We start from the raw sequence: 26,000 nt of genomic DNA on the forward strand, positions 1-26,000 counted from the left end.
GAAACCACTGCTGATGTCCCTACGCCGTGAAATCTAGATGTTGTATCGCAGCCAGACATTGCGTGGCAAATGAGTAGATTTTCTGCTGCTTCGGTTCCTAGTTCGCTCTTGATCCTTTTTATGTCGTACGATCGTTGGTTATTTCCATGTGTGTCTGTCTGCATAAAGATATCACATGCATCAAACTTGGCATGGTACAGCAGAAGGACTAATAGGTCGGTATCATTCCCAATCAAAGTGGTCGACGAAGATTCAGCGCAACTGACTGCAGTTTGTACAACTAAGACATCGGAATCATCCTGAGCGTGTAGAAATTTGCATTCTGAGTTCGCCAGCCTCTCAGCAAGTAGGTTGATGAAGCGTTGTTCGTTTTTGGGATTTCTCAGAAATTTCTCCTTACTTTTGACAATCTTCATGTTAGGAGAGAATTGAATCGTTAGACACGACAAGCCTTTGGTTCTCTTTAGTTGTGTGCAGTTTTTCTTCGTCGGCGTATCAGCGTATAAGTCAAAAACAACCGCTGCCTGGCCGAAATGTCCTGTGTCATAGTCTACGTAAGATCCTGCCACTTCAGAGCATGCAGATCCGACAGTTCATGGAGTTTTGTGGACTAGCCAGCCACCGTCCAAGACTCTCTGGGACATTGGTAATGTCATTGGACCATCGAGCCCCTCAATTTTCATCAGTGCATTTGTTGGAGAGGCTTTGTCGGCTGTCCTCATCACCTCGAACGAACTAAAGAGCGATGGTGGAAAACTACAGAGCTCGAACGACAGAACCTCGTTCTAATCAGAACCACTAGTGCTACCGACTGCGGCTAGACGTTGGAAGATTAGAGCTGGGTCGACCATTTCCCTCTTGCTATCTATCACCACGCATGACTTCTCAGCCGTAGTTACAGCTTTCTCCTTCTTCCTGAAAATATGTTTGTCAATGTCTTTCGCTTCCATAGCCTTCAGAATGATTTCTCCTACAGATTTGGCATTGTTTGCGCTTACAGATGATGAAGCGCTGACACCAGTAACCACGTTCAACAGCTGTGAATCTCGCCAGTAGGGTTCTTGGGGCTCAATTTATCGATCTATCTTTTCAATGTCTGTCAGATATCTAGCTCTCCTCGAAGATATCGCTTCTGCGGGATTTTCAACAGTCAACTCCACGTGGCCAGTCAGGTTCTGCATGCGTTCGTTAACGAAAACCAAAGTAGGCAAAGCAGATGTCCAAATTGTCTGCTGCAATTCAGTTATGCCTCTACCTCTGGTCAGACCGCCACTCGTTTTCATATTTCTCATTAACGTCTCTTTAATCACCAAATCAAGGGAAAGTGCCGCTCAATAGTTGTTAGTTCTTCTGATGAACAGGTACTCCTGTAACGTTCTTCAATGCTCTGGGTTGTCTTTCCTAAACTGAAACATGGACTGCACGAACAAAAAAGAAGACTTCGGGTAAAGACTGTGTCCGGAAACAGCAAAGTAAGGAAGCATTTCCAACAACGACTGAAGATAAATCTCAAGGTTGCCACTTCGTTCAGCTCTCAGGTTCTTTCTCAGGATTCCATGTAGGTCCAGATACTGAAACCAAAGACGGGCAGTTCTGGACTAAGACAATCGTTCTTTTACACTTTGAACTATTTCAGAGATAAGCTTTGCTGCCTCCGACATCTGCGCTTCGTCGATGGTATCTCCTTCAAGGAGCGACTCGTACACCTTTTTGCCTTTTCAGGGTGTTCTGGTAGCATGTCATTGCCATCAAACGCTCTGCCATCCAGTTCTGATGATAAAAGGTTCGCATAAAGGACTACCTCCAACAGACCATGGCCTTGCACAGCACGAGGGACAGCTGTTCCTTGTAAGGTACTATGCACAGTGTCAGGTCCGTATACTTGACATAGGATTTCCAAAAGTCCCGAGTCAGCCATAAGGAAACCAATGGCTCCTAGGAAACTCATGCGTGTGTGAAATCCCCCTAGGACAATAATAGCATTTCTTAAAGCACTTATTGCAGGCTCTGCATCGACGATACACTTCACCATCTAGTAAAGCGGTCGGTCAAAGGTAATGACTAGAGTTTTTTCAGCTCGACTAGTGCGCTTTTCAGTATGCATAAGTGTAGAAGAAACAGGAGATATCGCTTGGGTTGTGATCAATCATTGGCAAAAAACAAATATTCGAATTTCACGGATAAGGTAGCTTTTGGTGTATTGACCACATAAAGGCTGACCAGCTCATGTATGATCTTTTGAAAAAGTCAGAGATGCGCCAGAGCGTTTCAAATTCCCATTCATTGTCATGAGTGTTACCAATCTTGTTCAAGCAAACAAAAGTCCTTGGTTGCGACTTAGCGGGTTTTCGGTAGGTTTAGAACGGCACGGTGGCGATTGACTTCATCTCATCTCCACTTACTTCTTTTCTTGGCACTGAAAGCTCCGTTGCCAGCAACTCAGGTATAAACATTCTAATAAGTCTCATTCCATGAAAGGTATTCAGCTGCAAAGCCAGTCCTATTTGGTAAGGAGACATTAAACATCGTGGTCTGCATGCCTGCATTATAGTCTGTCTGATAGAAGATATTAGACGAGGCGTGTTGACCCATATCGACGAAAGCAGTAGACAAAGAGATGGGCACACAAAGTTCAAACTCTTCTCTACTCACGATATTTCGTTAAGAAATTCGTAAGAATCCTTCCTTGTCGTAATGGATTTGATTTCACTTCTTATTATCTTTCCAACGACTTTGATGAGCTGATCTCTTTCTCCATTTTCACTATCTGCTTTTTCCTCTTGGTGAAATTCTCGTAATATCCTGACAACCGTATCTCTAAATGTTACGAGTGTCTCTTTCCCATTTGAATCGAACACAGCCGCTTGTTCGCCATACTCACTGACTAGCAAATCCTTGGCTTGACGAAAGCTGTAGGCCAAAGTATCACAGTCAGTTTCAGAGAGAATATGAGCCATCTTTCTAAAAATGATCGTCAGAGGTACAGGTTCTTTACTGTTGACATAGCACCGAAGAGCATCTTCTAGAGCGGCTTTCCTTGCATTATCGTACGGTCTTCCCTTCCGTTTCTTTGGTGGAGGGACGTCACTCACTTCTTCTTGACCACAGAATTTTGTGGAATCTTTTTTCCTGTCCTGAAGTTCACTGAACATATTTGATGATAAACGGCAGCATGCAGGTCAGAAGTCTTTGATTTTATCCGACCAAACACTATCATGGCCCACTGATCGTTACTGCTCTTACGCATTTCACTTATCGTGTACTCTAAGCTATGAGTTCATACTGTATAAGCTTCAGCGAATTCATGACTTGTGCTCTTGCATTATTTCACTGCTTGACCACAGAATAGGCAGTTCTTTGAAAAATCAAAGTGTGAAGCTGAAAATCTGATCGGGGGGCTGCAACCGGTTCTTTTGGCTCAAGTTTCCTTTGAGCGTTCCTTTGTCTGTCGATCAGACGTCTGTCACAGAGGTTATGACGACATGCAGTGTGGACTTCATTTTCAGGCGTCACAGCTATGCTACTAGCTCTTTCTTTGCTTGCGTTATTCACGGTATCGGCTCCTTTCTCGGATAATATGGCAGTATTTTCACCGAGTTCGATGCTGCTTTGGCAAATCGGGAAGACCATGTTCTCTTCATTGGCTCTTTAAAAAAAGGGACTTATTATTTCATACAACTTCTTTGTTCGGTCAAACTAGGCACAATCCAATTGGAATTCAACCCATCGCCACCTAGAAGAACAAATTTAGCTTAAATGATACACAGCAGATGGTATTGCAGAAATGAAGTTGAAAAGCAGAAATGAATATCCGCTCTTTTCCAAAATTAGAAGCATAATCCTAAACACTATCTCACTATATTCTTCTAATCAACGCTCGCGGATCCTATTTTTATTATTTTCCCTTTTCTTTGCGAAAGTAAATTAAACGGCACAAACCTCGTATGTAGCCTTAAACACGCCAATGATCTAGCAAGTACTATGGTAGATAGCTGCAGTGACTAGATCACCTAAAGAATGACATTAAGGAATGGAAACCGAAAACTATAGGGGGAGTCTGGAATGCTGGTTTGAAATTAAACTGTTCGAAACTCATATTCTAAGGCGCCATTCCTAGCTTGATAGGAAATGGTGAATCAACCGACAAATGATTAAAATAACTAGCTCACGTAGGTCAACTTTCACAGCTGATTTAGGTAAGATTAGGTATTTGACCTCGTAAAATCAAGTTTTTAACTTCATTTTCGAATTCACCGCCATTAATTCCACAGGAAACAGCCAAAATAATGCACCGACATCTTAATTTCAAGCTTTGCCCCCCCTTTCCCACCCTTTAAGGGTGGAAATAGGCATGAGGGTACGGAAAAAAGGAGAATCTGAATTCAGATTTGGATTTGGCTTGTTTGATTTGATAGGAAACGACTATTTAAACTCAAAAATACTTATGAACACAAAAGTTGGTTTTTCCCCCTCATTTTTCCCCTTCAAGGGCAAACTTGGGATACTGGTGCAAGGGGGATTCAGGGGATTATATTATGTGATTAAGCTAGTTTTTTGAACATTTTGGTGTAAAAGAAAATTATGTTGCAATTTCCTGAGGTTTGACCATTTTTATTCCGTATCTTTCTTCCACTAATGGTCTAGGCTACCCGTGTCATAAACCCTACTTCCAATTTTCTTCTGTTGAATGGTAATTCTCAAAAATTGTAAATTGACTGGTAAAGTTTATTTTTTTCAGTTTTTCTGCTTAAGGATTAAAATTCTTGATTATACCTAAATTTAAATAAAATTTGAATATCTAGTCAAACTTTTCAATGGACGGTAATTTCGTTGGACAAGTCCTTAATAATACCTTTACTACATAATTTTGGATGGATGGAAAGAGGTAGCGTATTATTGTTTATATGGAGGGATGTTCTGCGTGAATTTTGATCTTCTACATGGTTGTTTCCATCGCGATTTCTGGATAGGGTTCTCTAAAGTTAAACACATTGTGCACACATCTTTAAATACATTGAAACATTGTGTATAAAAGGGGAAGAGAAATATATTTAATTCGCTGAAAAAAGCTCCTAGTAGCACTTGACTTTCCCCTCTCCCAAGTAATTTCCTGACAAGTCTCACCATGCCCTACCTTTTTTTTCCACCTCTGTTCCGTTAGGTATGTTAATGTTACATTTTATAATCCATAGAATAAGATTACCGCAATGGGACGGGCACTATTATCTCCCCTCCCCAAATAAAACCGAGAATAAAGGCATATACTGATTTTTTTCTGGGAATCTAGAGTGATTAAATATCAAGTCCCCCCTTCTCCAAAGCTCATTCTATATTTACCAGAAAGCTCAGTTATAAGTAGAATATTAGAGCATTAAAATACACTGTACGCCCTGAAAAGGTGATAGACCCCCTTTTTCAAAATAACCTAGGAATGGGTTCGCCACAATGCGTGAATATTTCTTCTGCAACTAAGAAGCTCAGTATGTAGTTTTTTCGATACTTTTAAATTGATTGGCTTTCTCAGTATTTTCAGTCAACAGCAACTTGGTCCTCTTTGGGAGAGAACCATAATTAGGTGCCCACAAAAATTCCAGAAAACATCACTAACCCATGGGATAATAATTTTGATCTTTTAAAATAGGCACTAGAACTTTCAGTGAACCCTTGTTCAAATGTTCAAATGAGCCCTCTTCAATCTTTTATGGCCATTGGTTGGCGATCACCCTCGAAGAGAAAAATAATCAGTGATCTTCCTTCTGGTAAAAAAACAAAAAATTCCAAACGCTTGCAGATAGCAGCTTAAAACTTCTACAGTAGGATTCTACAACATGCTTAATCTGATAATATGATATTCATTAATATCACCTGACTTTAGGGGGTGTTTCTCCCTCTTTGGAAAATCAGCTCAATTTTTTCTGGCTCTTAGATTTTGATTGGTAGTATTAAATAAGGAATCTCATATATTCGAAATCAGCATAAAAAGCCAATTCTTTTGATCTATTAAGTGCTATCAAATTTCTTTTTATAGACTTTTGGTTGCCAATGGATCAAGTGAACCATTATTAACAGTTCACTATCACAGACTGTAGGATCGTTCTTCTCGTTACGCAACATCTCTTAGTCACGTTCTCATTTATTCCTAGTTCAAACAGCTTGGTCATCTGAACATTTTACACCCTTTTTTGCCCCTTGAACTCTAAGAAACACCAAATTCATTCATTTTTATAAGGCGCATCATGGCCTGTATTGTCAATATTTTAGCATTTATTGGCTGAGAAGACTGCAATACAAGCATATTATATACCCCATTGCTTTTACATACCATATTTTATCCCTTAATTTACTCCTTTTAGGGTCCTGTAGGATAAATCACACAACCATATCCAACCTTGCATATTACGTCCTTGTAGCATCAATGGTGTAACGTTTGCAGCATGTGGAGATTACAAATTTAGCGTGTTACATACCCCAATGTTTCTAAACACCATTTTCATTGACTTTTACTCTTTTTACAAACAAATATGATCAATCAAAATATGATATCCTGTATTAGACGTCATGATCCCGTAGGGTCAATTTTCTAATGTTTTTACGATGAAAAATTGGAGCACCAGCGTCACTGGCGGATCCAGCGGGCCCAGCTCCCCCCGAAAGATTTTTTCTGGTACCCTCTTCCTTTTTTTCTTTTTTTTTCACTCTTTTACTTAGAATTAATTTGTCAATTTGGTCAATTATTAGGACAGTTGTCACATTGCCTCCCCCCCCCCCAAAAGATTTTGCTCATTGGCGCCCTTCGAAAATTGAGCCTCCCCCAAGATTTTGCCTTAGATCTGCCCCTGACTAGCGTAATACTTACCTTATTATTTTTACATACCTTAGTTCTAGCCCCCAGATTTTACCCCCTTCCACTCCATAATTAAGGAAAATCAGGAGGGAAGGTGGAGGGACGGTATTTTCACTAAAAAAAATCTTTTTTGGTATTTCCATTTCCAGATTGAAAAGGTGACAAATTTTCCTGTCTAGGTTTAAAAATAAAACATTCCCTTCCCCCAGATTATACCAAAAATTTCAGATCTGATTCTCCTTTATACAAAAAATATAAGTTGACCATGAAAACAAGAAGACATGTGATAGAAGAGTGGCCAGGTAAGAGTAGATATAGGTTAGATATTTTCCATGTGGATTGTTAGGCCAGAAGACTTACTAGAGGAAGAACGAGCCTGAGAGCTGGCCGATTACAGGAGAAGAGAGCGGGGGGATGAATTTACCATTGGTTCACCATTTCACATATTTGGCATAATCTTAGATCAAGTCTAGCCCAGTGGTATGTATTATTGAAAATACCATAAGCGTTTGTGAAAGTCTTCCTTTTTCTACAACGAATACTAATTACACTAGAGTACATCCATCTTTGAACTATTGATTTTACTTGTTCTTCCAATATCCTTTGACTGGTTCGAAAGTTTTTAACCAATTTTCAACACTCAATTTATAAATTTCTGTTTATTTTCTTTCCTTTTTGGAGCTTCAATTAGTTCAGATGCAAAGACTGCATGCATAGCCTTACTTGTTTACGTTTTTTCTCCTTTTAAATTACCTTGAAAATTAAATTTCCACATTGAGTTTTAAGCTGCAGTTCTTTGGAAAAGTGTTTTCGCCTGTACATTTATTTCAGATAAACTTTAGGCAAAGTGTGATCTCTGGGAGTTTGTTAGAGAAAAAGAGGGGGGAAGGGTACACTACGATAGCACCTGAAATAAGACTGTTTGGCTTTCCAAGCCAAGGAATATACACCTTCATACTTTCTCTTTAGAGCTGTATTTTCCTTATGCATAGACATAGATTCTTGTTCAGCAAAATCTAAACTATATTGGACAATCACCAGTTTTCATTCTTTGATTATGTGTTTGCTTTATCAATTAAGTAATGTAGAAAATATTTTGACTGCTTAAACACAACCTAAATGTCAACCTACTATCAACAAAATTGAGTCAAATAGAAGCTAAAAGGTAAATTATTCAGGATTTTGTTCTGAGGAGGGGTATATTTATCGAGGGGGATTTATCAAAAAACTTTATAAACGCATCAAAAATATGTTTATATGTATTTTTTAACGTTTTTACGAGCCAGGAAAAAAATTTAGAATGGAGGGCTCAACCCCCTCCCCTTGAAACAGCTTTGTCTTCCATATATTTATTTAGGAGCCTCATTTTGTTTGTGCATAATCAGGCTGTGCAGTTTTTCTGAGCTGATATATTGAACCAATATTAAAGTGGGGTCACCTCTCTTTTCCTTAGACAGTTACGAGCCGTTGTGTTAAAATTTGCGGTCATGATTTTGATAGTGCATATTTACATGTTTACATAGCAGCTGTTCTGAAATTATGGCAAAGTGCCAGGAATCTGCTTCTCTTCAGTTTTTACATTTTCTGCCTATACCACTGCCTATACCAGCTGTAGAAATTCAAAGATGTTGTGCGAAATTTTTCAATGACAAAACGAGCAAAAGTTGATGCAAACAGGAGTTTGGCTACTTCCCTTTCTCTAACCGTAGCAGTTTTAAAGCCTAACGTGTAATTTACATTTCGTTGAAAACTAAAACATTTTGGACACTGTGCTTTAAACATTATAAGATGCAATTATAAATTATTTTTCAAAGCATGGATGAAAACTAAGTACCTTAATAAGTCATTTTAATAGACAATATGACTGGATAGAACTAATGAAAATTATATATTTAATATATAATAATATTAATTCCTGAGAATCTCAGCAATTCAAGATTTTGTTTCACTGTATTATGGTCCAGTATTATAAATGTTAAAAGAATGTTGAACACACATTTTCCTTATATTGTTTGTTTAGATGTGTTTTAATGTATTGTAATATATTTAAGTTCAATTGACCAAAAGGCTCTATAGAAAGACCTTATATCGGTATTTTAGTGCTCTTTTTATTTTGTGAAAACGCCAAGAGCGCTTTTCATCAAAACTAATATTCTTTACTTACTTTAGAAACCGATGGCCCAACACCATATTCGAGTGCTGAAATGTTAGCCCAGAAATCTCAAAGTAACAGGACAAACCTTCATTATGACAGAATGCAATCATCATCGAGTAATTTAACAGAAGATCTTACAAGCAGATTGAATCAACGATTTACACACGGAATAACGAGGGCTAACAGTGAAAAACAGTTAAGGCGACCTCTTTTGAGGTCATTGAGTTTGGCAAGAGGATGCGGCTCCGGACCTCCAGCTTCAAACAGGTAAAAACTGAATTGTGTAATTTTCCTATCTGAATTTCTTTCATCCAGTTTCGTTAATATATATATATATATATATATATATATATATATATATATATATATATATATATATATATATATATATATATATATATATATATATATATATATATATATATATATATAAATAAGTTGTCTGTGGATCTGTGGATCGTGGATCAGGTGACGTCACCTGAAAAAACTGGATCAGGTTCAAGTTCAAGTTCATTTATTTATAAATCGCACATACATGTATACATAAATGACATAGGCCCATGGGGAGGACGAGCTCGAAAAACTAGGCCTAGACAAAGATAAAATAATAACACACTACAATACAAAGATAAACATGACGGCAAAGATACAATAGCACAACAATAATATGAAAGTAGCAGCTAGCCCAGGATCATTCAATACTATTGAAAAAATTAAAAATGTCCATATTATTAAATATAAATTAATACTGGAAGATAGCTGAGAGGCCCATAATCACCCAGAGCAACGAATCATACAAAAACTTTGCCTTACTAAAAAGATACTTAATTAAAAATAATCCTGAACTAAATGAAATTTAAGTTTCCTTTTTATTAAATGGATAGAGGAAAAATTATCAATAAGAGTCTTGTGAGCATCCCAGCACCGAGCTATTGACACAAACGGAGCGAATTTAGATCTCTCAGTATTATACTTGTCAATGTAGATATCCTTTTTTTGTCGAGTGTTATAATTATGTAAATCTTGTGATTGGGAGAACAAACTTTGATGGAGGTAATATGGCGGTAATTTCTTAATGTCATAATTGATTTTGAAAAGAATTGCTCCAAAAGCAAATTGTTGAGAGACTGGAAGTATATCTAGATAAGTATATAAAGATGCAGTAGAAGACTTATTTGGAAGTTCAATAGGTGATGGAATAAACAGTTTAAGGATTCTTAGGGCTTTATTTTGTAAAATCTGTATTGGTTTAATATGGCTTTTAAATGTAGATAAATATACTAGAGAACAATAATTAATATTAGTCTGAATCAGAGCAAAATAAATACTTCGTAAAGCAGAGTAGGGCAAACAAAGCTTCAACCTTCGCATTAAACCAACATACCTTGAAATCTTTAATCGTAGATTTTGAATGTGTGTTTTAAAACATAAGCTTTCGTTAATCACAAGTCCAAGGTATTTTATCATTTTCACACGAGATATTGATAATAGATACTTTGAAGAAGTAACTCGGGTAATACGAGGGCAGATATTTGACTTTCTGCCGTAAATTATGAAATTAGTTTTTGATACATTCAAAGCAATAAAATTTGAAGAACACCAATCAAGAACATTAGAAAATGCAGTATTCAGTTTTGCCTCCAGCTCCTCGTCATTCTTTTCAGAAATTGAAACTGCCGTATCATCAGCAAAATGTGTGTTGAGACACGGGGATGTAAAAGCGCGGTGAAAATCATTTATATAAATTAAAAAAAGGAGAGGACCTAGGACAGAGCCCTGAGGTACCCCAACCTTCGAAGACTGAGGTACAGGTGAAGAGAGGAAATTGCCTCCATCTAATCGTTGCTTTCTCTTATCAAGATAAGATTTAACTAGATCCAACGCCGGTCCACGCACACCACAATTATCCAATTTACTAAAAAGAATACAATGGGATATTGTATCGAATGCTTTTTTAAAAACTAAATATATTGTTGCTGGAATTTCACCTCTATCTAAGCATTCATGAATATATTGGATGAGAGCAACGACAGCATGTTCAGTGTTGTGTCCAGACCGGAAACCAAACTGGGAATTTGTGAAGAAATTAGACGATTTAAGAAAGTCATAAAGCCTCTTATAAATTGCCTTCTCAAGTATTTTAGAAAATGCTGACAGAATAGAAATAGGGCGGTAATTTGATGGATTTTCAGGAGAGTCACCTTTGTGAAGCGGAACTATCCGCGCTTCTTTAAAAGCAGATGGGAAAACTCCAGTTTTAAATGAAAGATTAATTATATGCTGTAATGGTAATATTATTTCAGACAGTATTTCTTTAACAATTTTAGAACTAGACCCGTCAATTCCCGCTGAATTACCTGGATTTAGATCACATACTATTTTTGTTATTTCAGAATGAGAAATAGGCCCGAGAAAAATTGAATTACTTTGAGGAGATGGAAGGTATGAAGAAAAATGTTTATTACTACGTGAATCAAACTGGTTCATTACTGATAAAACAATTTTCTCTCCTATTTTAGCAAAATAAGTATTCAAAATATCAGCCACTTTCTCCGATTTATTAGTAGTCGAACCATCTTCTAAACTAATAACTTCAGGAAAATTCGACTTACTTTCTTTTTTTATAAAATAATTAATTAAAGACCACGTTTTGCGAGGAGAATTTTGAGCTTCTTCGAAGGACTTTTTATAATACAATTGTTTTGACAAACGTATCATTGTGGTTAATTTATTTTTGAAAATTCTAAAATTTTTAATATTATAATCAGTTGGATTCTTTAACTGCTTTTTAAATAACTGATTTTTTTCTTAACTGATATCAAAATTCCAGACGTTATCCATGGCCTTATAGGAAATTTTTCTCTGCAAATTTTAATCGTAACAAATGGGCAACTAGAATCAAGGCAGCAATTGAAGTTTCTTAGAAAATTATCAGTTGCCATATCTGAATCCTCCGTGGATATTACCTCCTGCCAATCCAATAGTCGAAGGCTTTCATTCAGGTGCTTTAATGTTATTTTATTTATTAACCGTCCTTGACGTTCCTTACTTACCTGTGGTATTTTATAAGTAAGAGCTAAATCTGAAACCAGCAGGAAATGATCCGATATATCACTTAAAACAGCAAAATTTGCTTGAATAGGTAAAGATGTAAAAATATTATCAATGAGAGAAGCAGAACTAGGTGAAATTCTTGTAGGTATCAGGCAAGTAGGAAGCAGACACGCAGAAAAGCAAGAAGACAATAACTCAACAGAGGATTCATTTGAAGCTTCTAGAATGTCAATATTGAAATCTCCGGAAAGGATTAAATCTTTATTTTGAAAATGGGGTTGATGCAAAAAATCATGGAGTTTAGAGAGGAAAGATTTGACTGGAGAAGAAGGCGGTCGGTATACTACGCAAAAAAAAACATCTTTTTTTCCAAGACTAATTTCAGTCACCATTACTTCAAAAAGCATTTCCTCATTAGAACCTTCCAGATTTGCAATGCGTCGAAAAGAGATACCTTCTTTAACTAGTACTGCTAAACCACCCTGGCGCCTAGTCAATCGGTTTTTAAAAATAAATTGATATCCAGGAAAAACAACCTGAGGAGTCAGGTCTGTAAGAAAAGTCTCAAAGAATCCAACGACATAACAATATAGTTTATGAACTACATCGACAAGATTATCCTGTGAACTAAAAAAAACCCTACAATTTAAAAATCCTGTTCTCACAACACCGGTACTGGGAAGATCAGAAACTTCGGAAGGTAATTTATATTTACAATTTGGAAAGTTAATTAGCCCACCGTCATTTATCTTATTTCCTGAAAATTTATCATGGCTCTGGAATATGGAAAAATCAAAAGGGTTAGACTCAAGGTATCTCAGTCTATCCCCAATACAATTATCATCCAATGTACAAAATCAGAATTATGATCCGAACTAGCAGAAACTTTCGCAAAATGCATACCGTCTGAGTCTTAAAGTAGCAAAAACAACTGAACCAGTGAGAACTCGAAAATAATGAAAGAAAAAGAAACTGCTTGAAAATAAATAGAAACAGGAGAGAGAAATGGAACATATTCATTGTAAGATGAAATGCGGACACTGAAAAACTATTGCACTCAATTACTTCATATAAATAGAAACACACACAAAAAAAGAAAGAAAAAGACATAAAATAAACACATAATAAGCTACAGAGGGACGAAAAATGGAACGTTTTTTCCCTACAGAGGAAAAAAAAAAATGCAATACTATGAACAGAGAAACATTACATACTGTAAAATAATAAAAGTAATCTCACCAAATGAAATGTCATTATTAATCACCGTAACTAGTCAATCTTAATCCACTGTGAAGACGGAGACTTTTTACATTCTAGCGATAATTTGCTCCCTTTTTGTTTAATACGTGTAAGATGAACCGAACCCGAATCACGCATCTCCTTTCCCTTAGACAATAGCTCATTCCGTAGAAAATTTAGCTTTGGTGGGAGATCACTGCAAATGCGAATTCCACTACCCTTCAACTTATTTACCTCACTGAGAATCGACTGAATGCTACGATCCGTGTCTAGCGATATAAAAACAGGGGCCGGTCGAACACTAGTTTTCCTACTAGTAATGTTTGAACTGCTATTTCTCTTAAGGCGATAACACTTTGTAAGAGAAATGTCCTCGGTAACTTGCAATTTGTCAGAAAGAAGAGACAATACGTTGCTAGTCACTGATTGATTATGCTTTTCAGCAGGCAGACCATGAACAATCAAATTTAATCTCCTTTCTGTCACTTCGATTTCCAAAAGCCTAGTCTCCAAATCGTTATTCCGCAATTTTTCTTGCTCTAGATCATTTCGAAGCTTTTTTGTTTCATCTTGTAGATTAGCATTTTCTGTTGATATTTTCCTAACTTCGTCTTGAAGAGCAACTATTGAGACCGAAAAACTTTTCTGTTCTGCTAATATTTTATCCAGTGACATTTGAAGCCGTTTCATTCCTTCATCAAACTTTGCTTGAGTGATCGCCATAATAATTGCTATAATCCGCGCGTAGAAGTCTATTATTGCATCAAATTACGCAATAAAAAGTCCAAAACAATATCAAATTTAATCCTTTTAACTTGAAAAAGTAATCCGATTATAGGAGTTCACTCTTCAATAGCTAGTGAATGACTGAAAACTGAAAAAACTAAAAAAAGGCAAAAACTACAAAAAAACTAAAAACTAATAAAAAAAATAAAAAAGCTAAAAAACTAAAAAAAACTAAAAAAAGGCAAAAACTACAAAAAAAACTAAAAACTAATAAAAAAGCTAAAAAACTAAAAAAACTAAAAAAAGGCAAAAACTACAAAAAAAAACTAAAAACTAATAAAAAAATAAAAAAGCTAAAAAACTAAAAAAAACTAAAAAAACTAAAAAAAGGTAAAAAACTAAAAAAACTAAAAACTAAAAAAAAACTAAAAAAAAGGAAAAAACTGAAAAATAAGCTAAAATAAAGGTAAAAACCAATAAAAAACTAAAAAAAAACTGAAAAAACTAAAAAAAGGCAAAAACTACAAAAAAAACTAAAAACTAATAAAAAAAGTAAAAAAGCTAAAAAACTAAAAAAACTAAAAAAACTAAAAAAAGGTAAAAAACTAAAAAAAAATAAAAAATAAAAAAAACTAAAAAAAAGGAAAAAACTGAAAAATAAGCTAAAATAAAGGTAAAGACCAATAAAAAACTAAAAAGAAAAAAAGGAAAAAACTAAAAAAATTTTCATCTAAAAAACTAAAAAAAACTAAAAAAGGTAAAAACTAAAAGAACTAAAAAAGAAAAAAATAAATGACGACACTCAAAGAGAAATCGACCAGGACAAAAGGAATGTTCGATTAGCAATCAACAAAGCACCGGGACACAGGGAGTATAAATGACGACCAGGACATAAGTAAAAAAAAACAAACTAACAAAACTAAAAAGACTGACGACCGGGACACAGGGAATATAAATGACGACCGGGACACAGGGACACAACTACAACGGGGACACCGGGGGAAACAGGGGGATATAAATGACGACCGGGACAAAAAAACTAAAAAGAAAAAAAAACTAAAAAATCTAAAAATCTAAATAAACTAAAAAAGAAAAAAAAAAGGAAAAAAATAAAGGAGAAAAACAAAACTAAAAAACGAATGTATATACAGACCGGGACACCGGGATACAAATGACGACCGGGACACAGGGAATATAAATGACGACCGGGACACAGGGACACAACTACAACGGGGACACCGGGGGAAACAGGGGGATATAAATGACGACCGGGACACCGGGACAGGGAATGGTCGATTAGCAATCACCATCAACAAAGCTCAAGGGCAATCATTAGAATCATGAGGTATAGATCTGAATACAGATTGTTTTCCCATGGACCATTATATGTTGCATGCTCAAGAGTCGGTAAACCTGGCAATCTATTTATATGCAAAGACAATGGGACAGCAAAGAATGTTGTATATTCGCAAGTTTTACGAAGTTAAAACCATATATATATATATATATATATATATATATATATATATATATATATATATATATATATATATATATATATATATATATATATATATATATATATATTATATATATATATATATATATTCACAGGTGGGACATAGGGACACAACTACAATGGCGCGTAACTATTATGGCGCGTCATGACTTACGCGCGCGGGGGGGGCTTGGGGGGGCGCGAAGCGCCCCCACCAACTAGGTGTTGGGGTGGCGCGAAGCGCCACCCCAACAGCTACTATATATATATATATATATATATATATATATATATATATATATATATATATATATATATATATATATATATATATATATATATATGTATATGTATATATATATATATATATATATATATATATATATATATATATATATATATATATATATATATATATATATATATATACCAAGGTAGTAATTTCTCTCCGTATTTCCCAGTGTTGAAGCTCTGCATACTCAGTCAGCCCCTCCTTCATATTTGAACGATGAGATTTTGAATTTGCAGCCGTAGTATACAGTGTAATATTGAATTCTTTGCTTCGCTGTAAGCTGGCATTAAATCTGACAATAAAAATGTTCGAAGTCGTATTTATCACCTTGAGGCTTTTCTGCTAGCTAATACAAACCTATAATTAAAACCTATACTAGCCTATAATTAAACCAATAGCCTTAATCAAACCTATAGTCTATAATTTAAAAATATAATTAAGCTGATCTAAAATCTATATGTTCAAATTAAACGGGAAAATCAAATTACAGATTTTTTCTTGCAAACCTGGTTTTAAATGACATTCATTATTGGTTTTATGTTCAAAGTGTCAACATCAAAATTTAATATTGTATGGACATGAAAGGGAGTCTCATTTGATGCGTGAAAAGGTGAACATAAAACAACCTGAGGATAAACCTGTTTTCATTGTATACTCCATAAGTGTTATAGCTTACATTAGCTTGTAAATTTGATTGTAATTTATGCTCCTTGATTTATTTTGAAGATGAACAATTAAAACATTATTTAATTCCAAGAAATTATAAGAAGATTTTTTTCCGAATGATATTCTGAAATATTTTTTACGCGTCGTATCGCTACTACATACACACAAAACTGGTATATAGCTTTTGGCTCTGTCCAAAGTATAAAGAGACCTATAACCCTTCTACATCTAGATTATAAATGTTGGAACTGGATGTGAGGAAAATTGCATATGCTGAAGAAAACAGTATTTTCAAATTACTTAATTATCTTAAAGATGCAATTACAGACCAAAGAATTTCTGGCGGTAAAAGAACTGCCTCACAAGAATGTGACTGGATATGTTCTATTTATTCTAGTAAACTGGAAGAAAATTCTTCACTGCTTGGAAGAAAAAGTGAAAGGCTCTCTGAGATTTTAAATTTACAACAAGAAATCATTGCTCTAAAATCCAAGCCGTCTTCTTTTTCTTTCTCTTCTGCTCCAGGTCATTCCACTCCCACTTATGCCAGCAAAGTGAAAGGCCCAGGAAAACATACTGTGATCCTTGAACCCATCAAATTCTGCCAAAATCAAAGTACTGTTAATAAGAATATCGCCCAGAGCGAGTTAAAGAAAATAGTCCAAGATTTAGGCAAAAAGACAAATGATCACATTTATAATTCTCTGTCAAAAATGCTACTTCTGGAAGAAATAGAAAAGTAACATTGGAACTTCCATCTCAAGAAGATGCACAAAGTGCAATCACACTTTTTTGTGAAAAATCAGAGCTGGCGAACTATACCCCTAAATACTCAACCCAAAAAATGCTAGAATGATTGTTAAAAATATCCCTTGGACGAATGGAAAAGAACACCTACGAGAGTCCTTTTTAATCCAAATTTAGACTTGTCAGGGCTAGAAGTTAAGGGAGAAGCATTCAAAAGTGATAATTATTTACAAAGGAGAAAACCCTTGCTGCTGTTAAAATCTCCCCAAAGATCCGTAAATGTGTGAAAAACCAACTTGGTCTGAAATTAGGGTTCATGTTGCACGAATAATAGATTCATGTTGAATCTATTTCAACATGACATAACACTATTCATGTTATAATAGAATAATAGGCAGAGTGATTTAAGTGTCCCAGTACTGGTCATCTTACCCTACATGAACTGCCATAAATTTACCACAAGCCTACTTTATGTATTTCTAGTTTCGTTGGAGGGGGATTTTAGAAAGCAAAAAAATGGATCTGCTTCTGTAATAATGACAAAGAAACAAATGAGAATCTTGCTATATGTAGTAATACACACTTTAGAGCATTGGAACGAAAGTTGACATTTACCAATGGGCCATCAGTCCCTGGAGTGATGGAGCGGCCCATTAATTGATGGAATAAGGCTAACTATGACACTAAAGAAAAAAGACACATGACATAAATACAAATAGGCAGCAAATAGGAGTTATTTACCTTCAAATGCTTGTGGAAGTTGGTCGTTGCATGTATGTGTCCCTTTACAGTTTTGTTGGGGCAAAACTTGCAGGATGCATTCACAGACCCGTCTTGGTCAATTTTCCCCTTCACAGTAAAGTACCTCCCTTGGAGTATAAATGGAAGCTGTTTCGCCATGCTGACTTTTCAGTTAGTTTGAGATTAAAGACGCTTATGATTTAAAAGGTCCTGCTTCTTCTTTAAACATGCTGTCGGGAATTCGGTTTATTCACCAACATCTGTTCTCAGCAACTTGTTACGGTTTTTGATAATAGATCTCTCTATTACGCAATGTTTTTTGTACATTGCCAAAACACACGCACACAAAAGTATTTGAAAAGTATTTGAAAAACAAGTACATTAAAAGTATCTTAAGTAATAAGTATTTCGTAATCATACTTAAATATCAAGTAATAAGTACACCCTAGAGTTTTTACTTAAGTACAAGTACAAGTAATGGAAAATTTTACTTAAGTAGTACTTCAAGTAAAAGTACTTCAAGTAAGTGACAGCACTGTCCCAATTGAAGCGTGGGGTAATCTGTCTATCCCAGATGCCAAAAGTAATTCACAGTGGCATAATATAAAAGATTGGTCAAAAACCGACTTTTCGCTTTATTGGTTAGTGATTGACACGATGCTTCATAAGATCAGCGTGCCATTTAGTTTACTACAAGCCAACGTGCCAAAGAATATCCAGGAAACTAAAATAAAGGCTAACGCCTTCTGTGCTGGAATCCCCCAGGCACTACAAACAACAGAGAAGACTGCTACTCCTGTTAGGAATATTCGTAAAGGTACTAAAACCCAGGGGTCCTCGAAAAATTAAGAGCTAGTGAAATAATGTTAGGATGCTAAGTTCTGGTTCTCAGTGTGGAGGGAAAGTGGTCGTCCTAAATTCAATGCGTTGAATTGTCTCCATGTACACAGAAAACGTAAGTTTGAGAAAGCCATCATCATGGCTGCATCGCACGAATTTAAAAAATGACGATAAAGAGAGTATAATTAATGATCTAAGTCGTTCATGGACATACCGCATGAAAGATCACCCAAACATGCCTAAGTTCATCCCTAGTGATCCAAATGACCAGCGAGCTTATTTTAAGAGCGAATTTAGTGCCCCTAATCCCAGTTTAGCTAGACATACACAGTACAGCTTGAATCTGTGCTATCAAACTTGAGTTTTCCGGACTACACCGTATCTGTTTTGAATATAACCGCAAATACCTTTAGGCTAAAGAAGAAAAAATCGCGCGGACTTGACGGTTTGTGTGCACTTTTCCTTGTGAATGGTACTCGTCTTTTGTATGAAATGTTAACATTATTCTACCAGATTATATTCGTAGTTGGTTTTGCACCCAATGTTTTCTGTAAAGGGCAACTTACGCCCATCCTGAAAAAAGGGAAGCCAGCTTACATATACTCTTCTTATCGCCCAATTACTGTGTCCCTAGTTTAAAGCAAGCTTCTAGAAATGCTTCTATTGTCAAATGTTCGACGCTGTTTCCAAATGTCAAACCACCAGTTTGATTTTACGTAGGGCTCAGTTGCGCTGATGCTCTGTTCGCCCTTGCTGCTATTTTGTCTGATTCTGAGGCAACGGGTGATCCACTAGTTATTGGCTCTTTTGATGTGAAACTGACTTTTGACTTGTCAGTGCACATGTAGATCCTTCTAGAAGCGTATAAACAAGGGCTAAATTTGTGTATTGGGAGAGCATTATATCACATGTACAATAACCTTAGAGTGCAAATGAAAATGCCCTCAAATCCAGTTGAATCCACTGCTGTACCGGTCCGTAAAGGAGTCAGTCAAGGTTCGGTTGTATCTCCGAGTTAGTACAACAATAGTGTTCTGCCGGTGCAAGCCCGAGTAGCTACGTCTTGTGTTTCAAAAACGATTAATGTTTCGTTGATGATATGTGCTGACGATTTGCTTAATTTGAACAGGTCCGCTGATCGACTATCGAAAAATTTTCATGTGTTGAATATAGAATACAATAGCGTAGGTTTGTCGTTTAATGTGTCAAAATCGGCCGTCTTGTTTTTCAATTCGGTGCACTGCGAAGACGAAATCTCTTTTGGCGATTCAGTTGTGAAACCATCTGATAGTATTTATTACCTTGGTTTACTCATCGGTCGAAGCCTCCACCCCAAAGGGACGCTGCTTGTGCGCCACGTAGAAGTGAAAATCCAGATTTTGTACGGGTCAGTTATTGGTAACAGACATCGGTTCTGCCGTAAATATCTTGTGTCGCTGTATAATGCCTTAGCCCTTCAACATATACTGTATATAGCACCTTTTTGGAAATATCTTTCGTGTGCTCAGGGTGCAAAACTAAGAGTTCTGTTTTTTCGATTCGTGAAGCTCCTTCTGAGACTTCTTCCATGGATGAATAACTTCTATATCATGCGTAATTATGGTATATCCGATCCAACAGTCTGTGTTAACGTTGTCGCCGAGAATTCTCTGGAAAAAGCTAAGGGAAGAGCGAACCCGTGGTTAGCCATCCTGTGCCAGTAGTTTTTCCAATAAACATGATGTGTAAATACGTTTGGTGATGTTCCCGAGTGTGACTTTTCTTTTCTTTTTCCTTTGTTATACTCCGTTTTAATTCCCGTGAATTCTAGGGCAAAAAAAATTCCTTACTTACCTAATATAGATTCTAGACATTTTATCCAACTCAGATTTTTTTAATATTCTTGAGTTCACCCTTTAAATTTTACAGGCAAGTGCAGCATGGTAACGAATCCCTTGTAGTTCATAGAAATACGGCGACTGCTCCAGAACTAACGTCTTACGAACATCAAACGGATATAGAGAAAAATATTCTTAAGCGGAAAGAAGCAACATGGGATCTCTTCCAAACTAAACTCGGTTTTCTACAGGAGCATTTGATGGTTCTTAAAAATGTAAATATTCTTGAATTCTAACAGAAAACAAAAAATCAGAATTTTCTAACCTTTTGTTCTGTTTCTTTTTTTTTATTTAGTACGGATTTCACAGAAAAGAATTTTGAAACTTGGTCATTTTTCCCCTACTACATAGTAGAAACATGCTTACATTCAATGAAGACACTGAGATATTAAAAGGTCTTATTAGAGTTTTGCGTAAAGGTCATCGCACAGTTTTATTAGAGTATGTTTTGGGGGCAATTTGATTTTGTTGTTTTAATCCTTTCGAGAAAATTAACGAGGTTACGGTCAAGGCAGAGGTGCCTTTAGGTTTTCCCAGCGCTTGAGGTAATTTCAGTTTTCGCCCTCACCCTCCTAACAGGATTAGTTCGCTTATGTTTCATGGAATAAAACTAAATAGCGCCCAAATTGATGTTATAACCAGGTACAACTTTTACCCTTTGTACAACTTTTGTGTGGAACTCGGTCGATAGGAGTGATTTTAAGGAGGAAACACAATTTCGTTAAAACAGCCAAAAGACAGATGAGCTGTGATAAAAGAATCAAAACTTTCCAAATAACCAAAATATTGTTTTTGGGGTTAAGATCGAGAGAAAACATTAACGGAGAGAAAGAAAGTGAACATTAAAATTATTGAGTTTTAAAAATTGTAATAGTAAGTTTTGAGTAATCCTTAGGAAAGATATTCTGATTCTAGTCCACATAATCTAGTTTTGATGACGCATAATTAGACCAACTTTAAGACAAAATTTCCACTTTATGATAAATTAATAATAGAAAAGCATCCTGAAAAGGTAAAAATTGACAAGGTACATTCCAAACTAAGCTCTATTGTCCGCAAGAGCAATTACTTGTCTGGTAATTGTGAGTTTTTACAGTTACTGGCAAATCCAGGGGACTTTGCCCCCCAAGATTTTTCTGGTGCCCTCTTTTCCTGTTTTTTTTTTAGTTTTTTTCGTTTTTTAACTCTTTTAAGAACAGTTTGGTCAATTATTGGTACTTTTATCACATATCCCCCCCAAAAAAAATTGCTCATTGGCCCCCTTGTCACAATGGGCCTCCGCCAAGATTTTGCTCTAGATCCGTCCCTATTTACAGTTATTGTATTTAGTCTGATGTTTGAACGAAAACTCTTTTTTCTTCAAATTACTTAAGTTCTGCATAAATAATAGAACCAGTTTTTCTGATCTATAAACCAAAGACAGGAAAAAACTAGAGAATATAGGGGAAAATCTGGAGCCTTAAAGATAGACCCAAAAAATGTGTCATGTGAGATTACCCACGCTGCAAATAATAACGACCCTGCTCCCATCTAAAAACTACGAAATTTGCTATTATCATAAATATTTTTAGTTGTTTCAGCAAAATTCGAAACAATGTTCATAATTTACCACTGTTTCATAATTTGAAAATTACCACATTTATGGTTGATAAGCATAGAACAGAAAAAAGAACTCAGAAGCAAAGTTACTGCATAGGATAGATGAAAATATGAATATATTTTAAATACTTTGAAGTCGTTAAACTTATAGGAAAATAATTAATTCTCATATGAGTAGGCATTAATTGAGGTTAAAGGCCTACACATGGCACTGTCGTATGAAGAAGAGGGTTTGAAACAGGTGCAACCGAGATGAAGATATACCTGAAGAAAACAAACAGTCTTATATCCAATATAGAAACATGGGTACTCGTGTTGCTATAGAATATCAAAACTTGGTGTTTTTTCTTTCCTTGAGATCTCAAAAACTGTCGCATCGACTGATCAAGTTTTTTCCCCTATACCTCTGGGAAAAAATTATATGTACATAAATTATGGAGAACTTGTAATTTAATTGACGTCTGCACTGATCAAAGCTAATTTAAGAACTAACTAAAAAACCAAATGAAACTGTACAAAGTAAGAGAAAGATAGTTAAGGATAACTTTCCTCATAACTGCTACTAAAAAGTGGCCTCAATTTCTGTCGTGATTTATCTCAGTAGTCTTGAAAACAATCAACAATTGGTAAAGTGCAGTAATTGGAAAGAATCTTGTTGATTTCTGAGCGCTCTCTCAAATTAAATCCTTATGCATTTGGCTAAATAAGGTGTCTTCGCAATCATAAATGTTTTAATAGGGAGAAAAATATGTTTTTTCTTTTTCATTTTGTTCTATCTTTACTATTGTGCCTAATGAAACATGGACAGCCCTTTATGGACTCCGCTCAGCAGTTCTTCTTCAATTTATATTTTAATAGTTACATTAATAATACCACCATTTCAAATTACTTCACTTAACATTAAAAAAAAAACATGTATTGGTTGAACTGATCAGATAAAATTATTCTTATTACTCTACAGACAATATTGGAAGAAAAAGAAAAGACACGTGGATTCTCAAGGGACCCTTGCTCCCATGGATACATATACTACGATATAAAATTTGAGGAAAAAGAGAGGAAAATGCCTCGCTCCTCAACGCCTCGCTCTTTACAGTATAGCTTTTTATTGTTTTATAAAGTAGAGTTATGAGAAAGAGTCAAACTTTAGCGTGAAGAGCGGGGCGTTGAGGAGGGGACAACCCCTTTCATATAGGGACTAATTTCTGTTCATTTTAAATTTTAATGTTGCTCCTTACTTGCAGTTAAAAAAAACTTCCTTTTTTTATTTAATTACAATAAATAACCGAGTCAAACTCGAAACGAGAAGAAATTAACATGATTAGGCTCACAACCCCTATGCCTTCTCAAGGCCAGAACATAAGTTTTACTTTACTGAAAGAAATATAAATGAATGTGCATTGTCAGTTTAATGTACGTATGCTCATATTTATTCATTAGAATTTCATTAATTTTTGGTTGCTTAAAGTTATAACAGTGAAAATATTTAAATTGTTTTCAGTAAAGTGCAAAATTTGTTCTGATCTTCAAGTTATGCTCATGTTCGGACTATTCAACGATGCTGAACGAAATTGCTATCATAAAATTTTGATTGGATGTGTTGAGGAAAATGATGGGCGTAGAGGGTGCTAGCTGGCTGCTCTCAAATCACTTTTGACTCTTAAAAGGGCACTATAACTTTCAATTTCAAATAAGCCCCAGTTGAAGCTAATACAAACAGCCATTCCTTAAAAACCTTATATACCCCCACGGCATAACTCAAAACCGTTGCACCAGGGCTCTTGGGGGCTGTGTCAATCCTAAAGGAATTGTTATATGTTTTCTGGATTATTTTGAGCAAAATCTCACATTTTAAATCAAATGCGTTTGGCGAAAAGAAGGATAGTCGGGGGGGGGGGCTAGTTGCCCTCCATCACTTTTGACTGTTGAAAGTGAATTATAACTTTTAATTCTCAACCAAATGAGGCTCTTCTAAAGTATATACAACCATCCCTTCCATAAAAACCAATGCCCCTGGGGCATAACATACAACCCTTGCCCCCAGGCTCTGTTTTGTCTTGTTTTTTTTTACCACAAAAGCCTTATTATATGATCCTTGGACTATTTTTAATGAAATTGTCATCTTAAAATTTCTGTTGGATGCATTCCAGGACGTTACAATGTGTTTGTGTGTGTTTGAGGGGGGGTGTAGCTACACTTCAAAAACTCTGAATCTTAAAAATAGCACTAGAACATCTGATTACTAATCCAATGAGGCCTCTCTGAAGTTTATACGATCGCTCTTTGTATATAAAACTTTATATGCCTCCAGGGCACAACTTACAACCCTTGCCCCGAGGGCTTTTGTAGGGGGGGGGTGCATCCTCAAAGACATAATTTCTTGACTTTTCAAATACGTTCAACAAAATGGCTGTCTCAAAATTTTGATTGGATGTGTTTGGGGAAATGTTGGACGTGGGAGGAGGTTAGTTGTCCTTTAATTACTTTTGAATATTCGCTCCAAAGCGGCCTGGTCTAAAACCCAAAAAGATAATAAAAATAAATAATTGTGCATTGTGCCAACATCGCTCCTTACTTAGGCAGCGATATTGCGCTGCCTATGATGGTGCTTTCTTTCTCAGATACTTTAAGAGACAGTTACTGAATAGTATGTCTGTTGCTTAGATCGTTTGTACCATGCTTAGAAAACTTTTTTCAGAATGCTAAGTCATTGAAACTTAGACATCTTCTTATTTACCCACTCAAGAACACTCGTTATCTTTAAGTTTTCCAGTATAATACTCTTAATTTTTCTTTTGTTTTAATAGGATATTAAGGTCGGTTTGTCCGTCTAACATGTTTTTTGGTCTACATTCCTGGTATTTCTTTTTCTGAATTCCTTTCAATCTCTTTTTGACTTGCACAAATTTCGACAGCACATTTCCATCTTCATCTACTTCCTTCTTTAGCCCATTCAGCACTTGTTTCAGATATTTTTGGTTTGCATTCCTCTCAATTTCTTTCTCAAATTTGGGCAAGATTTTTTTTTTCTTTAAAGCTTGCCTGTCCCATCGTCCTCTCACTTCATCTGAATAAAGCTATAGATATTCCACTTTTTCTTTGAAATCTAACTGTAAAGCCTGAGCATTCATTCTCAAAAACCCCTCCCTCCTCTGGATACCTTCTGAAAACATCGCAGGCATTTTAGCTGTAAAATCGATTATAATTGCCAAAAAAAAGTGAAAATATATTTTATTTTAGTTTACTTTTACACAGGGGCGGATCCAGGATTTTATTTAGGGAGGGGGGGGGCAAAATAGGTTGTTTCTATAATCTTGCGAACAAAGAAATATCCATAATTTAAAGGGAACCTCAGCAATTATGTGTCGTAGGTAAGTAGCGGAAATGGTTTAAATTTAATCTAAAATCTGGTGAGGTTTAAAGTTCTAATAAATCTGTGGAAACTAAAATGATATAAAAATATTGTTACAAAAAATAGTCAGTGATAAAAACCACCCCCCATAAAAATAAAAATAAAAAGCTCTTCATCATCCATAAAAAAAATGATACTTAATATTTTCTGCAACTTTTTACCTTTGCACTTCTGACCGCTATAGCAAGTGAGTTAAGCCTTTTATCGTCAAAAAAAATTGGTCTTGAACCATCGTTTGGGATTATACACTCTTTGTGACAATTTGTATAGGTCAAACCATTTAGCATGTCACCTAACTTTGTGACATCGC

The 26,000-nt window shown here is 35.7% G+C and overlaps 1 protein-coding gene across 4 annotated transcripts in view; it reads left to right on the forward strand.

The window, feature by feature from the left end:
- The window catches only part of LOC136035501 (rho guanine nucleotide exchange factor 11-like), a 395,432-nt gene that overhangs the window by 315,864 nt on the left and 53,568 nt on the right, over positions 1–26,000 (forward strand). For all 4 annotated transcript variants that reach the window (XM_065717335.1, XM_065717333.1, XM_065717334.1 and 1 more), the window contains 2 exons: positions 9,014–9,266; positions 20,711–20,894. In XM_065717335.1, coding sequence (XP_065573407.1) covers positions 9,014–9,266; positions 20,711–20,894 — 437 coding nt within the window. The remainder of the gene's footprint in view (positions 1–9,013; positions 9,267–20,710; positions 20,895–26,000) is intronic.

This window comes from Artemia franciscana, chromosome 14 (genome assembly GCF_032884065.1).
Source record: "Artemia franciscana chromosome 14, ASM3288406v1, whole genome shotgun sequence".
Classification (NCBI taxonomy): domain Eukaryota; kingdom Metazoa; phylum Arthropoda; class Branchiopoda; order Anostraca; family Artemiidae; genus Artemia; species Artemia franciscana.